The following is a 15,310-nucleotide window of genomic DNA, read 5'->3' on the forward strand; positions in this document are numbered from 1 at the left end:
TAAGTTTGTTTTCTACATCTGTGACTCTATTTCTGTTTCGTAAATAAGTTCATTTGTACCATTGTTTTAGATTCCACATATAAGCGATATCATATGATATCTGTTTTCCTTGTCACGGGACAGTTTTGCATCTCAGAGAGAGGTGTGCCAGCGTTCAGTGTGCTGTAGCAGACCTCAGCAGAACCCTCTTTCTTGGGCATTGGTCCAGGAGCAGGGCTAAAAGGAGCACACGTGGCCTGAGCCCTTGTGAGCCTGCGACAGCAAGAAGCCTCCTGGGCACAAGCCAGCACTTGGGGTCCAGCCCACTCCTCCCGCTGAGTTCTACAGCCCTCTTGGCTCAGGATCCCCTAATGATGGATGACCAGCCTCCATTACGTCCCAGCCAGGGACAACTCCTGACCTGATCCACCTCCTGGCCTCACAGCCCACCACCCCACCCCGGAGAGGGCGCTCCCTCCACCTTCTCAAAGCATTTATAGTCAGAATCTCTTCCCACTGGGAACCACTTCTGCCATCAGTGAAGTGGAGAACGTAATGCTTCCTGGAGACCCTGCTTCCTGCAGCATAATTGCAAGGGGTGTGATTGGGAGGAGAAGGCTGGTAGGCAGAGGATGCACGGTGAGAAGAGGGGGCCACGGCAGCCCTCTGCACGACGGAGGGGTCTGGCGAGGGGGGACAAGGCTATGGGCGGGGGGACGGGGCTGGTTAGGACCACGGTGGGAACTAAGCAGCAGCCCATTCCCTGTCTCTTTGCTATCGTGCGAGTCCTACATCGGCCTCCTGGCTTCCTTTGTACTGAGGATTGACAGGCTGTGTAGATGGCAGACTCATTAGTGCAAACAGGAGGCTCTGAGGAGAATTTATTGGCATGACCACAACCCTTAACACCACGCTCAGCATAACTCAAAAGTCCAAGCCAACATGTCCACGTGGGGAAGGAGCCTCTCTCTGCCTTGGGATTCCAGGAGTATAAATTGGCAGCTGACAGACTGAATCTGACTCACAGATAGATTTTTTCTGGCTCGCTCGGTGTTTCAGAAATCGTTGAATTAGTTGTCAACATTGAAAAAAAGAAATTTCCTGTTTCAAAGTCTTCATTTCTAGCTTTTCTAGAAAAAGAAAGTGGAAGATGTTGCAGCACCAGCGCCACGTTCTTGCACGACAGTAATTAGCTGGAGCTGGGTAACGCCGCCCCCTGTAGCACCACACGTGTACTTTGCTCACCTCAGTCCCCACCACTCCCTATAGTGTCCCCAAGACCCAGAGCAAGTTTTTTTTTTTTCTTTTTTTTTTTTTTTTTTGTGGTACGCGAGCTTCTCACTGCCGTGGCCTCTCCCGTTGCGGAGCACAGGCTCTGGACGCACAGGCTCAGCGGCCATGGCCCACGGGCCCAGCCACTCTGCAGCATGTGGGATCTTCCTGGACCGGGGCATGAACCCGTGTCCCCTGCATCGGCAGGCGGACTCTCAACCACTGCGCCACCAGGGAAGCCCCCCCAGAGCAAGTTTTGATTGCATTTACCATGGGTTTGTATAATTGCTTTTCCTAGAATAGGAATTATATCTTTTAGAATCTTTTTCTTTATCAAAAATATGGAAAAGAAGGTCTGAGAAGTCTCATATTTGAATAAAAATAAGAGAAAGCACGTTGTCTGGTCCGTACGCACATGAGGTGTGTCTGTGTTCAGAGAAGCAGCAGCTCTGTGCGCTGACCTCACTCATCTGCCTTTGGAGGTGGCAGAGTTGGGTACCAGCCTCCTGGGTTCTGGTCACTACAGCGTACACATCCCATTCAGGAGGGACAGGTTTTGGATCTACTCCTGGCAGAGGAAGACACACCTGACATGAAGGAAAGTCCAGCCAGAGTCATTCACAGTGAGATCAGAGGCCACCGGCTAGTGGTCTCTGCCCTGGGAGAGCCCAGAGCATCCACGCAGAGATGCTTCTGGGAGTGAAAGGGGCACTTGGTGATTTACACCAAGACACCAGGTGTTGGCTAGGATATGTGGGCACCCTGTCTCCTTGGAGCAACTGGGGACCTGTGTGAGCAAATACTGCTGTGGTGAGAAAAAGTCCAGGAGCAGGTGTAAGCATGGCGAGCTTTCAGCTCAGGAGAAAAGCACGAGGGGGGATGGAGGAGAGGGGGGATGGCCCCAGCTCTACTCTGCAGCCCAGGCAGAACGGACAGCACAGCAGTAAATCATCAATTGGTTTCCAAGCACGGATCGGAATGTGTCGTCAGCCGCCTCCTGGACCAGGTGCATTTGGAGGTTTGGAGTCAAACATGTCTCGTCCTGCCTCTTAATTACTGAGTGGGCTTAAGCAAGTTACTAAATCACTCTGTTTTTGTGATCTGTAAATGGGGCCACTAAGATGTCTGAACACTAAATGAGACAATGCATAAAAAGCATCCAGCACAGCGGTGGCATGTAGTGGGTGTTAAGTACATGAGCTTTTATGAGGGTCCGCTCCCGGGTCTCATGTCAAGAAAGCTCACCTCGAGGGGCTTCCCTGGTGGCGCAGTGGTTGTGAGTCCACCTGCCGATGCAGGGGACATGGGTTCGTGCCCCGGTCCGGGAAGATTCCATGTGCCGCGGAGCGGCTGGGCCCGTGAGCCATGGCCACTGAGCCTGCGCGTCCGGAGCCTGTGCTCCGCAACGGGAGAGGCCACAACAGTGAGAGGCCCGTGTACCGCAAAAAAAAAAAAAAAAAAAAAGAAAGAAAGAAGTAAAACCACAAAACATCCAGGAAATAGAGAATAGACTCCCACCTAAGTTGATAGCTGCAAATAGCTGCAAAATGATGAGGTTTTTAAACAAAACATCTGCTGGGTTTTTAAAGATGTATTACTTCTGACTCTCTTTGCCATTAAACCTCAGAATGCACTACAAAGAGTTCTGTTTTTGTTTTCAAGGTTAGTAATCGTGAAAGCTGGAAAGCCAGGGCTAGCCCCTGGGAGGAGCCAGCCCATCGTGCGGTTTGGGCCCAGGCTCTAGGGGCTGGAGTTGCTGGCCAATTTCTCCTGGTTGAAGAGGGGTTTGCTCCGCCATCAGTTTCCTGGCCAGTCCCACCCATTCTGGGCCAGCCCCTGGGTCTCCCATGTCCATGGGCCCTGGCCTCTCTCTCTGCTGTTTCTACACCAGGCTCCAGGTGGGCAGCCTGTGGGCTGTGGCCAGGCGCCTGCTGCTTCTTCCCGGGCCTCTGAAATGTCCGGGCACCAGAAGGCAGGAAGGAGGCCGGAGCAGCCCTTTCCAAGCCCAGTGCGGGTATCTGGCCCGAGACAGGTGGCTGGGAGAAGAGGGGTCATGGTCACGGAAAGCCAGGCTGGTGACCCCGATTCCATGCTCAGGCCACTGTGCTCAGGGGTCCCCTGTCTCCACAGCCCCGGTGCCTCCCCTCCTCCTCTTCCCACGCTCCTGTGTGGAGAAGGCAGGTCACAAGCAAGAGAAACGCCCTGATCCGAGCACCAGAACCATCTCTGCCTCGGTGTGAAAAGAACCGAAAGTGAAGGTTCTTACAAAGTTCTTCAGGCACGGCTTCTGGGGAAAGAGAGTGAGGGGTTCCCCACCAGGACCCCACAGAGACCAGAGCCATCTAAGACCTCTTCCTCTCCAAGCCGCAAGCGCCAATCTGGTGCAGCCGCTGTGGAATCTAGACACTGCGTTGGGTCTTAGCTCCCAGCAGATGCTGTGTGACTCTGGGCATGTTATTTAAGCTCTCTCCTAGCTCCCGCCTTTGTAAGATGAAGACGATGCCCTCCTCGCAGGAGTGAATGAAATGAAGCCACATGGCAGCACGATGCTGGCGCGGCAGGCACAGGGCCCTGGTGGTCCTCCTTCCTCGTCCTTGATGCTTGAAGCTCTCCTGCCCCCCCAACTCCCACCCCCACCCCTAGACAGAGGATAACAGAGCTACCACTTAGGAGAGCTCCCATCAGCCACGCACTGAGCACACACCTTTCGTTTCATCGTCACAGCAACGCTCTTTGCGGCACTATTATTGTCCCCGTTTTACAGATAAAGTAACTGAGGCTTACAGAGAAGTCACTTCCCCGGGAGTCCCTCAGCTCAAGGTAAAGTAGCAAGCTAGGCAAGCTGGTGCCTAACTCGTCATTATCCTCTTCTGTCGTGTTTTAGTTGTTTATTTCTGCCGTCACGTCTGACCACAGACGTACTGGTTTAAAGCGCCATTGGTCGGCTCCCGGTTCTGAAGGTCGGAAGTCCAGACGCCACGTGATCACGTTCTCCACTCAGAGTCTCGCGAGACCAAAACGCAAGTGTCAGCAGCTGCACGGCATCTGGCGCTCAGGCACTCCTCCGGCTCCTGTGGTAGTGGAAGAATCTCGTTCTTTGCGGCTGTAGGACTGAGGTCCTCGTTGCCCTTCTGGCTGTCAGTGAGGGGCTGCTCTCGGCTCCTGAGGGCCACCCACATTCCTCACCACAATGCTCCTCCGTCTTGAAAGCCAGCAAAGGAAACACCTGTCTCGTCAAATTCCTCTCATGCCTCCAGTGTCCTGCTTCAGGAAAAGCCCAGTCTTTTTAAGGGCTTCTCTGACTAGGTCTGACTCACCCCCAAACGATCTGCCTTGCTTAGAGTCAACTGGGCTAGCACAACACCCACTCACGGGAGTGAGAACCCCATCCCCACGTCCGGGGATGTACAGGGAGTGTATGGGGGCAGGAATCATGGGGGCCTCTCAGAATTCTTCCTACTCTCGGGACTTCCCTGGTGGTCCAGTGGTTAAGAATTCGCCCTCCAATGCAGGGGACACAGGTTCGATCCCTGGTCGGGGTACTAAGATCCCACTTGCCGCTGGGCAACTAAGCCCACGCACTCTACAACCCACACACCGCAGCTAGAGAGAAGCCCGAGCGCCACAACGAAGAGCCTGCGTGCCGTAACTAAGACCCGATGCAGCCAAATAAATGAATAAATATTAAAAAAAAAAAAAGATGTAGGTAAGATTTAAAAAAACAAAAGAATTCTTCCTTACTCTCATGTGCCCTCTCTGTTCCAAGTACATACTCTACTGGTAAGACTTTTTATACTTCCTGCTCACCTTGAGGGTCTTTGAGGGCATTGGAGCAACTTATTCATCAACCAGTTTGGAGTCTTTTCATATTTAACAAGCAGTACAGCCGTATAGACTCATATAGAACAGTAGACAAGTATCTCAGTCTGAGAAATGGGTATATTCCCTCCATAACTCTTCCTCCAATCTCACGCCAAATCCCAAATCTCAGGAAACTCAGACTTTGATCCAGTGTATCTAAGAGAGAAAGGAGGAAATTGCTAAGGGCGCCTGCTATGCCCATTTCACAGTAGGGGAACTGAGTCTGAGACAAGACTCCCAGGCCAGTGCTGTCTTCAGGAAGCCCTGCTGGCCCCCAAGTTCAGTTTCTATCAAACTGCTACATCCATGACTTTCTAAAGCACCCCCATGACACAGCGTTTTCTTCACTGGGGACGTGAGAGGTGTTTTGGGAATTCTTAATGCAGAGGTGCATTTAAGTGGACGTCAGATTCACTAATGCATTATCTAAAATACAACTGCCTTTGATTTTGCCTCTTTTGATTCTTTCTCCACTTGTGTTTTTATATCAAAGAGATTCAACCACTTTGCTGGACTTGAAGCTCTGTCTTTCCCAAGAGCTTTCATCGTGTCTCGGCACAGCTTTCCATTCAGGGACGCAGGAGAGAATGAAAGATGAAGAGCAGTGTTGGGCTTGATGTGACTGAATGGGATTTGCTCAAGTCAGGCCCTCTTCCTGGCTCTGCAGAGAGCAGTGCCCACACGCAGCTGGCCACGGCCAGGTCAACACTTTCTCCCTGCCTCTGTCTCCACAGACCCCTGGGTTCAAAGAGACCATGCTAGAATACAAACCGTACAAGGCCTGGGTCTGCATTCATCTTACTGCTTTATCACCAGCTCCTAGCACACGAGTTGAACTATTAATAGTTCTTCAATTAGTGTTTGCTCAGTGGATGCATAAATTAATAGAATGGATCTTGAAAACCTGATTAAAGAATCTTCATTGTCCATGAAAACCCTTTGACTTGTTGGGCCACAGCACTGGAAACCAAGATTTCTAGGGTGGGCAATTTGCTTACTCTTAGAAGGAATCCAGGTAGACAAGGGACCCTGTCTGATACCTGCCCTGCAGATTGCACACTGGAGCTTTAAATACTTGACTTAGAAGCTCCCAGCCTCTGTCTTCTTTAAAATGGTATTATTGAGAAGTTGCATTAAATTTCCATTCAAGCAGAGTTTGTAACAATTCACATTTATACTTATACTTACGTTTATTTTCATATATTCTTTCCCTGGGTCCCCATAAGGGCCTCTGGGACTGGAGGGGTGGAGAATATTATCCAAGGTTTATAGCAGATCAGACTGAAGCAAAGAAAGTTAAGACTTTTACTTTGGATCACAGAGCAGTTGTGTTGAAAGCTGAGCTAGAATCCAGATCTCACCCTGGGTTGAACGAGTAATACCTCCTGCAGAGGATTCGAGCTCACATGGAGCACGGGAACCAATATCAAATCAGAAGCCAGCCTCTTTTCCTGTCTGCTGGACACAAAACGTTTTCAGATCTGAGCTGAGGTGTCCCAGAAAGCCGTTTTCTGTTTCCATCACAGAACAAGGCCTTCTCCTGCAAGAACGTATGAAAGCATGCTTAAAAGTAAAGAAGGGAACAGTGCAGAAAACCAGCAGAAAGCTCCTTTCCTGAAAGAGCTGCGGGCAGCTGATGTGCTTTCCAGGCGCCCTGGCCGGTGACTCATTCTTGCCGGGGCTGAGCCTGCCCTGCCCAGCGTCAGAGTCTTGCGAAGTCACAGGCAGCACTCCTCACGGCCCCACATCTGCGTTCCAGCAGCTGGGGTCCCCAGGGGCACCCAGAGCCTCAGGATCTGCAGCCTTTCTCCCCATGTCTGGGCACTCTCTGGTCGAGTGTTCAGTGAACGGTCTCCTGGCTGAGGGGCCGAGCAAAATCGTGCTGGGGATTCTGCAAAGCAGCATCAAGCACGCCCTCCTAGCCCCAGTTATCTCCGCAACTACCACGCGAGGGAGACAAGGAGCAGGTGGCCTCTGCAGAATGGGAAATGGCCAGTGGACGTCTGAGACGAACAGCACTTCCTACGACCCTTCTATATGAGATTTTCAAGGTTACCCTGGAATGGCTGCAGCCACTCAGGCAGCAGAGGAAAGGTCTGCCTCTCTGTGACGGGTGAGATCTTCCTCACTCAGTCCATCAGGCAGTTGGCTCGTGGTTTATAGAACATTCATCTAGGTTGTGCTATCAGGGACACAGTTTCCTGGGAAGGGACGTAACTGTGAAGTCAAGAGCTTGCTTATAAAGATGAAGAAGGGCTGAAGGATAGTATCCCCAGGATCAGAAGCTCCTAGAACCTTCTGGAAGGAGCAGCTCATCAGTCTCAGTCTGCTCCTTGGAACCTCAAGGTCTGCAGGCCATTGGGTGTTGGGGGCTGTGATCCCCCTGGGCTGGAGCCAGACAGACCTAGATCCCAAACCTAAGTCAGCCACTTAGCACCTGAGCTTCATTTTCCTTGTCTGAAAATGGAGTGATGATAACCGTACTGGTGTAAGAGCTCTGTTGTGAGGATTAAATGAGCCTATATGATATGAGTGTCTTAGCGAAGTGCCTGGCTCAGGACTGGGCAGACACTGAAGCTATTGCTGTTGCAATCTCACGGTCCTGCCCAGCTTCATCAGAGTCTTGGGAGCATTTTAAATGACTGTGGGCACAATATCAGAAAAACAGTAGACCGAGTACTACAGGATTCTGGGTGTTTCTTTAAAGCGCAGCATATACTCCAAAAATATTTTATAGCCCTTCTGAAAACCTTGGGGCATTAACACATCCTGCCCATCTCAATTTCTTAGAGGGCAGGGAATTACTGTATCAGAATTTTTAATGGTGGGTCTACACAGCAATTTTTCATATTTGTAAGGGTTCAAACGGCCACAGACCTTCGGCTCAGACAGTAGGAGTGACCGCAAGGTGAATCAGACACATGTTGCCTTTTCCTTTCTGTCTGCTGCTAAGATCTCAGATAAAAAGAAGGAAGACAGGGAGGGATAAAGGAAACAGCATAGATTTTGGGCCTGACCAGCGAGAACCCAAATATCAGCTCTTCCACCTGGATGTCACTTATCCTCTTTGGGACTCATTTCTTATTTATTCATCCATTTATTCAATAGTAATTTTTGAGTACATAGTATGTGCCAGGCTCTGCTGTGGGTACTTGGGATGTATCGGGAAACAAAACAGACCCCAAATTGAGCCGGGGGGTGGGGGGCTTACATTCTAAAGGAGGGAGAGAGACTGTTGGAAATAAGCCTGATGCCTGAGCAAACAGTGCGGTGTTTCTATAACGGAGATTACCAGCTCTCACTCCCACGGGTTGCTGTGGCGATAACAAGTGACTGTCCATGTATCAGGCATGGAATACAGTAGCCATTTAATAAAGTGTTGCAATTACTATTTTTTAAATTGCTCCCAGATTTCTTTAAACCCTTTAAACACTAAATGTGGAGTTTGCACCTGGAATGTGTTCATTTATTCATTCAACAAACAACTATTGAGCTTCCATTATATGCTAGAACCTGTACTAGGCACCAGGGATATAAGTGAATAATATAAGAAAACATGGTCCCTGCCCTGAGCATCTCCCAGGCTACTGCTGGTCCACATCTATTGGTCCATTGTACACTAGAGGAGAGGCCTTTGAGGGCACAAAGCCAGAATGACCTTGAAGTTCAGGGTTTCTGAATCAGAATGGTCCACCTCACTGATGATGTTTTGTTTTTGTTTATTGACATAGAGTTGATTTACAATGTTGTGTTAATTTCTTCTGTACATCAAAGTGACTGAGTTATACATATATATATATATATATATATATATTTATATTCTTTTTCATATTCTTTTCCATTATGGTTTATCACAGGATATTGAAGATAGTTCCCTGTGCTATACAGTATATACTATACTTGTTCTTTATCCATTCTGTATATGATAGTTTGCATCTACTCACCCCAAACTCCCATTCCTTCCCTCCCCCCGACCCCTGCTCCCCGTTGGCAACCACAAGCCTGTTCTCTATATTTTGAGTCTGTTTTTGTTTGGTAGATATGTTCATTTGTATCGTATTTTAGGTTCCACATATAAGTGATACCATATGGTATCTGTCTTTCTCTTTCTGACTTACTCCTCTTAGTATGATAATCTCTAGGTCCTACCATGTTGCTGCAAATGACATTATTTCATTCTTTTTGATGGCTGAGTAATATTCCATTGTATATATGTACCACATCTTCTTTATTCATTCATTTGTTGATGGACATTTAGGTTGCTTCCATGTCTTGGGTATTGTAAATAGTGCTGCTATGAACGTAGGGGTGCATGTATCTTTTCAAATTAGAGTTTTCTGCAGATATATGCCCAGGAGTGGGATTGCTGGATCATATATTAGCTCTATTTTTAGTTTTTTGAGGAACCTCCACACTGTTCTCCACAGTGGCTGCACCAATTTACATTCCCACCAACAGTGTAGGAGGGTTCCCTTTCCTCCACACCCTCCCCAGCATTTGTTATTCGTAGACTTTTTAGTGATGTCCATTCTGACTGCTGTGAGGTGGTACCTCATAGTTTGATTTGCATTTCTCTAATAATTAGCTGATGTTGAGCATCTTTTCTTGTGCCTATTGGCCATCTGATGATGTCTTCTTTAATTCAGCATACCCCAGCTATGGCTGGCGATTCTAGGAATGCCATGAACCAGGATATGGAGATTGGGGTCACTCCCAGGGACCCTAAGAAGGTTCCCAAGCAGGCCCGCGATTATATCCCCATCGCCACCGACCGCACGCGCCTGCTGGCGGAGGGCAAGAAGCCCCGGCAGCGCTACATGGAGAAGAGTGGCAAGTGCAATGTCCACCACGGTAACGTCCAGGAGACCTACCGCTACCTGAGCGACCTCTTCACCACCCTGGTGGACCTCAAGTGGCGCTTCAACCTGCTCGTCTTCACCATGGTCTACACCGTCACCTGGCTGTTCTTCGGGTTCATCTGGTGGCTCATCGCTTACATCCGGGGTGACCTGGACCACATCGGGGACCGGGAATGGATCCCCTGTGTCGAAAACCTCAGTGGCTTCGTGTCCGCCTTCCTGTTCTCCATTGAGACCGAGACCACCATCGGGTACGGCTTCCGGGTGATCACGGAGAAGTGTCCGGAGGGCATCATCCTCCTTCTGGTCCAGGCCATCCTCGGCTCCATCGTCAACGCCTTCATGGTGGGGTGCATGTTCGTCAAGATCAGCCAGCCCAAGAAGAGAGCCGAGACCCTCATGTTCTCCAGCAACGCCGTCATCTCCCTGCGGGACGAGAAGCTCTGCCTCATGTTCCGGGTGGGCGACCTGCGCAACTCACACATCGTGGAGGCCTCCATCCGCGCCAAGCTCATCAAGTCCCGGCAGACCAAGGAGGGGGAGTTCATCCCGCTGAACCAGACCGACATCAACGTGGGCTTCGACACGGGGGACGACCGCCTCTTTCTGGTGTCCCCGCTCATCATCTCTCACGAGATCAACGAGAAGAGCCCTTTCTGGGAGATGTCGCGGGCCCAGCTGAATCAGGAGGAGTTTGAAATCGTGGTCATCCTGGAAGGGATGGTGGAGGCAACAGGTGAGCCGCTTTCTCCTCCTCGGCCCCTCCCCTCAGGCCACTGCCAGGACTCCAGAAGGTGGAGTCTCCAGACGGCAGCTCAACTGCCCGACCCCTGCATGGTGATCTGGGGGGTACTGTTCCTCAAGGTGGAGGTGTGAGAGCAGTTAAGGTGTACGGAACCCGCCCAATGTCTGGGTCCATTCTAGACTCTACACTCGCAGTATCTCAGTGAGTGACATAGTTTTCCTTTAGTTGTAGATATGGAAACAGAGACACAGGCAAATTATTTGCCCAGGAGCAAGGGCTCCTAAGTCATGGAGCCAGGATGCAGGTCAAAGCATCCGACAGGCTACACCTAACTGCCATCGTGGAGGAGGTGTTACCCAAAGAGACTTCTGTGAGCAAATAACTTTGGGAAACTCCGGGTTAAACAAAGGTGAACCGGCTTCTTACAGCAGGACTTGGCATTGTCTTTTTACGTGTGAATCACCTCCTGAGGAGAGGACAGGATGCGGCATTTCCCAAACCCAAGGTTCCCAAAGTCACAGAATCCTCTTTTGGGAGAGATGCCTATGGGCCCCTGTGGGCCCCTGTGGAGCAGGCTGCCCGTCATCTTCCCTGTGGAAAGGGCTCCATGAACACGAGGTGTGCAGAAAACAGTGCATCGCACCCACACGTGCCCGGCCAGCCCCTCCCTGCCCAGTGACTGACTCACGGGCAGCCGAGCGCTTCCCAAGGCTGAGCTCTGTGAGGGGCTCGGGGAGCCCAAGGCCTGGGGGACCCCGTGTCCCCGCTGTACTCCCTGGGCCGAGGAGCCCCCGCTAACCTGGCACCCACCTCTGCTTCCTCCCCTTCTCCTGCCCCCTTCTCTTCACTCACGAAGGAGTCTGAGCCACAGGTCTGACCCTAAGGATGACTTGCAGAAATCTCACCCGGGCTCGGAATATACATATTTTTCTAATCTGGCAACAACGCTGGAGGGCTGGCTTTAAGCTCCTGTTAAAGATGTGGTAGCAGCTTTGTGCAGACAGGAAGGGTTCATGCTCAGGTCTGTGACTACACCTTGTCTGCCACACCACACTCTCCCCCCAAACGTTGCGGGCCTGGCACAAAGGCGGCCAAACAAGCCTTCCTGGCCTCCTGAGAAGCTGGGTGCTGGGTGGGAGACTCGGACCGGGCAGCCACAGACCCTCCCGATCAGAGCCAGTGGAAAAGGCTGGGGTGCGAACAGGCTCCAGAGGCCTAGACGGAGGGGGCTGTGTGGCCATCTGCCGGGGACCGAGCCTGGCCACGCGGCATATAGTGGCAGCGGAGGAAGCCCTTGGGGCCAGGACATCTGGGATGCAGGGAGCCTCCTCCCACAGGGCCAGGGGCTTGCGGGTCACCCTGACCTTGGTGCCGGGCTCGGATCAGAACGTGGGCTGAGATTCTGGGAAAAGAGCTCCACTTGGAGGCCACAAAGGAGGGGTCAGGTCAGAGACGCGGGGACAAACAGGAAAGCGGTGCCTAAGCTCGGCCCCTCACGCCCCAGCCCCGCCCTCACTGCCACTTGCTGGCCTCTCCCTCACGATGCCTCAAAGTCAGGTCCTGAGGTTGGCCTGCCCCATTTGGTTGGCCTCCTCTGCCCGCATGACCTGGGTAGCCCTGGGTCTGCAGGGAGACAAGAGAAGGAGACCACCCACCCACACTGGCTCTGATCTCAGCATCTCTAAGAGCTTGGTGGCCACACCTATGGAGCCAAGGACAGGCTGTGAGTTCAGGCTGAGGTTTGACCATCACGGCTCTGAGCAGCCTGCCTGTGTGGCTGTGGGCAGGTTGCTCAACTTGTCAGCAAGGTGAGGATAATAACCTTCACAGGCTCGCCGGGGGTTAAATGCTGAAATGGAGCAGCATGTGTGAAGCGCAGTGCCTGCCACCCAGAGGGGTTTCTGTCCTTTCCAAGTGCATTGGAACACGGATGCCAGATACACAAGTAGGTTTCCAGCCCTGGGGCAGCCCCCTCCCAAGCGATGGGACAGGAGAAGGGCAGGAAGACCCCAAGAGGCTTGGCCCAGAGCTTCCATGGAGGTCCTGTCCTGCTGTTTTTCCTGAGGCCCCGAGCCTGCAGACACCTGGCCCCTGTCTAGGCTGGTCAGTGACCAGCTTGGGCCTCTGCACCTCTGCTGAGCTGGGGGGCTTGTCCAAGGACTGAGGGGAGAGGCCTGGTGCAGGCAGCACCCTGAGAGCAGAGAACAGGCTACGAGCCGCAGCATGTGGGGTACACTGGAGTTGCCCAGCACCAGAGCACCGAGTGGGGAGCAGCCTCTGCCCTGGGTCTGGTGTGTATGAGACCCCTGCCAGAGAACGTTCAAATTGGGGGGCTGGAATAGGTGTCTTCTTCAGTCCCTGAAGAGCACAAACTAGGACCTACCTTCCTTGGCTGAAAGATTAAATATCAGAAAGCTGCTTCCCCATGACCCTGAGCTCAAAGGTGTCCTCATCCATAAACAAAGCTGTCCTCTCTGGAGAGAAAGCAGCACCTAAAAATAACACAGGCATGCCAGGGCTGAGCGGACAGGGAATGGAGACACTGGAGCATGCTCCAATCAAGGAGCCATGCTGTGAGTTTGTGTGTGTGTGTGTGTGTGTGTGTGTGTGTGTGTGTGTGTATGCACATGTAGGCTTCTGCCCATGTGTATCCACCCAAAACAACCCCTGGGTGTTCTAAGTGCCTGTCAGTTTCTCTGGGTTCAGCCATGCTGAATTTATCTTTGTTCAAACCCTTTTCCTGCCTCTTTTCTTGTCTCACTCTTCTAGAACTTAATGCATTTTCAGGAACCATGTCCATTTCTGAATTATCCACTCCAATCTCTAGGAACCAACTCCAAAATCTTGCATTGTTAATTTCTAATTTTCTGCCTTCACCACTCCTCGAGCTCCTTCGGAGCAAGGACCGTGTCTTATTCAGCTTTCTATCTGCATCGTGCTTAGCACAAAGCAGACGTTCAACAAGTGCTTCATGAATGATTGGATGGATGGAAGGATGGATGGATGGATGATGGATGGATGATGGATGGATGGATAGATGATAGGGTGGATGGATGGATGGATGGATGGATGGATGGATGGATGATAGGGTGGATGGATGGATGGATGGAGGGATGGAAGGATGGATGGATGATAGGGTGGATAGATGGATGGATGGATGGATGGATGGATGGATGATAGGGTGGATGGATGGATGGATGGAGGGATGGAGGGATGGATGGATGATAGGGTGGATGGATGGATGGATGGATGGATGGATGATGGATGGATAGCTGTGGCCACTCCTAACACATGTGCCTTCTGTTCACCCAGGCATGACTTGCCAAGCACGGAGCTCCTACATGGATACGGAGGTGCTCTGGGGCCACCGATTCACTCCAGTCCTCACCTTGGAAAAGGGCTTCTATGAGGTGGACTACAACACCTTCCACGACACCTATGAAACAAACACGCCCAGCTGCTGTGCCAAGGAGCTGGCAGAAATGAAGCGGGAAGGCCGGCTCCTGCAGTACCTCCCCAGTCCCCCACTGCCAGGAGGCTGTGCTGGGGCAGAGCTGGACACAAAGGCTGAGCAGGACGGAGAGAAAGAGCCTGAGGGTCTGAGTGGGTCCCGGGAGACCAGGGGCTCGGTGTGAGGACGGTACTCTCCCCGCGACCTCCCCTCACTGGCTTCTCATGAGCACAGATGCTGCAGGGCTGGGGGTGGAGGGGTGAACCAGCTGAGTGTGCTGGGGGTCAGCCAGGAGCCGTTAAGCTCTGTGGGGAAGAGCAGTAACCCAGTCCTGGCACCTCCCAGCTCTTGCCTGGGCCCCCGTGGCAGTGCTGCTTCTTCTCCCCTGGCCTCTGTCACACTGGCTAAGGGCCAGGCCAGGAGGGGTTGCCCCACAATGAAACACACAGGTGGCCTCTCTCCTCACACCCCTCTCTCTGCCAACTGGCCCGGATCACCTGTCTCTTTGGGTTTCACTCACGCACGGGCAGCAGCCCTCCAGGGATGACACCCAGAGAGGGCTGTCACCCCCTTCCCCTCATTCTGATCACCCTGGGGCTTGTTGTGGATTCAGGGCGGGGAGATTCTGCCTGCCCAGAAGTTCAAGCCCCCGGTCCTCGGGGGAGCTCACAGACTTCGGGGTTAAGGTTGATCCAAGTCTTGCAGCAGTTCCTTGCAAATCTGTGACCAGTGACCACTTAGTGCGCTACAGAGTGCAAGGCCCTTGCTGGACGATCCCTGCATTACCTGTGAAGTGTGCGTTTCCCCCTGCTGTGTTCTGCGTGTCTAACGTAGCCTACAGATCGCTGCTTTCCTTTGGGTGACATTTAGTCGGGGCCCTGGGCCACAGAGCACCTCAGGCACGTGCAGCGTCAACGTCGGTCACTTCCTGGCCTTCCCAGCCACACGGTGCCTGCACCTCCCACCAAAGAGAGAACCCCAGCAGCTGGATCTTTGCTGGGACTGTTGGCCCAAGAATCTCAACATACTTCTGAGCTTCACTGTGGTTTAACTCACAATCTCAGAAATCCCACGGATGCTGAGGTCAGAGGACAGGATGAGCCAGTCGGTGTGAAACAGGGAGGGGGAGGGAAGAAACGCAGA

At 52.1% G+C, this 15,310-nt stretch overlaps 1 protein-coding gene across 1 annotated transcript; it reads left to right on the forward strand.

Annotated features, from left to right (window-relative positions):
* Window positions 1-9,770: 9,770 nt before the first annotated feature.
* On the forward strand, window positions 9,771-14,351 carry KCNJ5 (potassium inwardly rectifying channel subfamily J member 5). The gene is made up of 2 exons (XM_060104496.1): window positions 9,771-10,707; window positions 14,029-14,351. Exons 1-2 carry the CDS (start codon window positions 9,771-9,773, stop codon window positions 14,349-14,351), a joined length of 1,260 nt encoding a protein of 419 aa, XP_059960479.1.
* The last annotated feature ends 959 nt before the right edge of the window (window positions 14,352-15,310 follow it).

Source organism: Mesoplodon densirostris, chromosome 7 (assembly GCF_025265405.1).
Source record: "Mesoplodon densirostris isolate mMesDen1 chromosome 7, mMesDen1 primary haplotype, whole genome shotgun sequence".
NCBI classification, from domain to species: domain Eukaryota; kingdom Metazoa; phylum Chordata; class Mammalia; order Artiodactyla; family Ziphiidae; genus Mesoplodon; species Mesoplodon densirostris.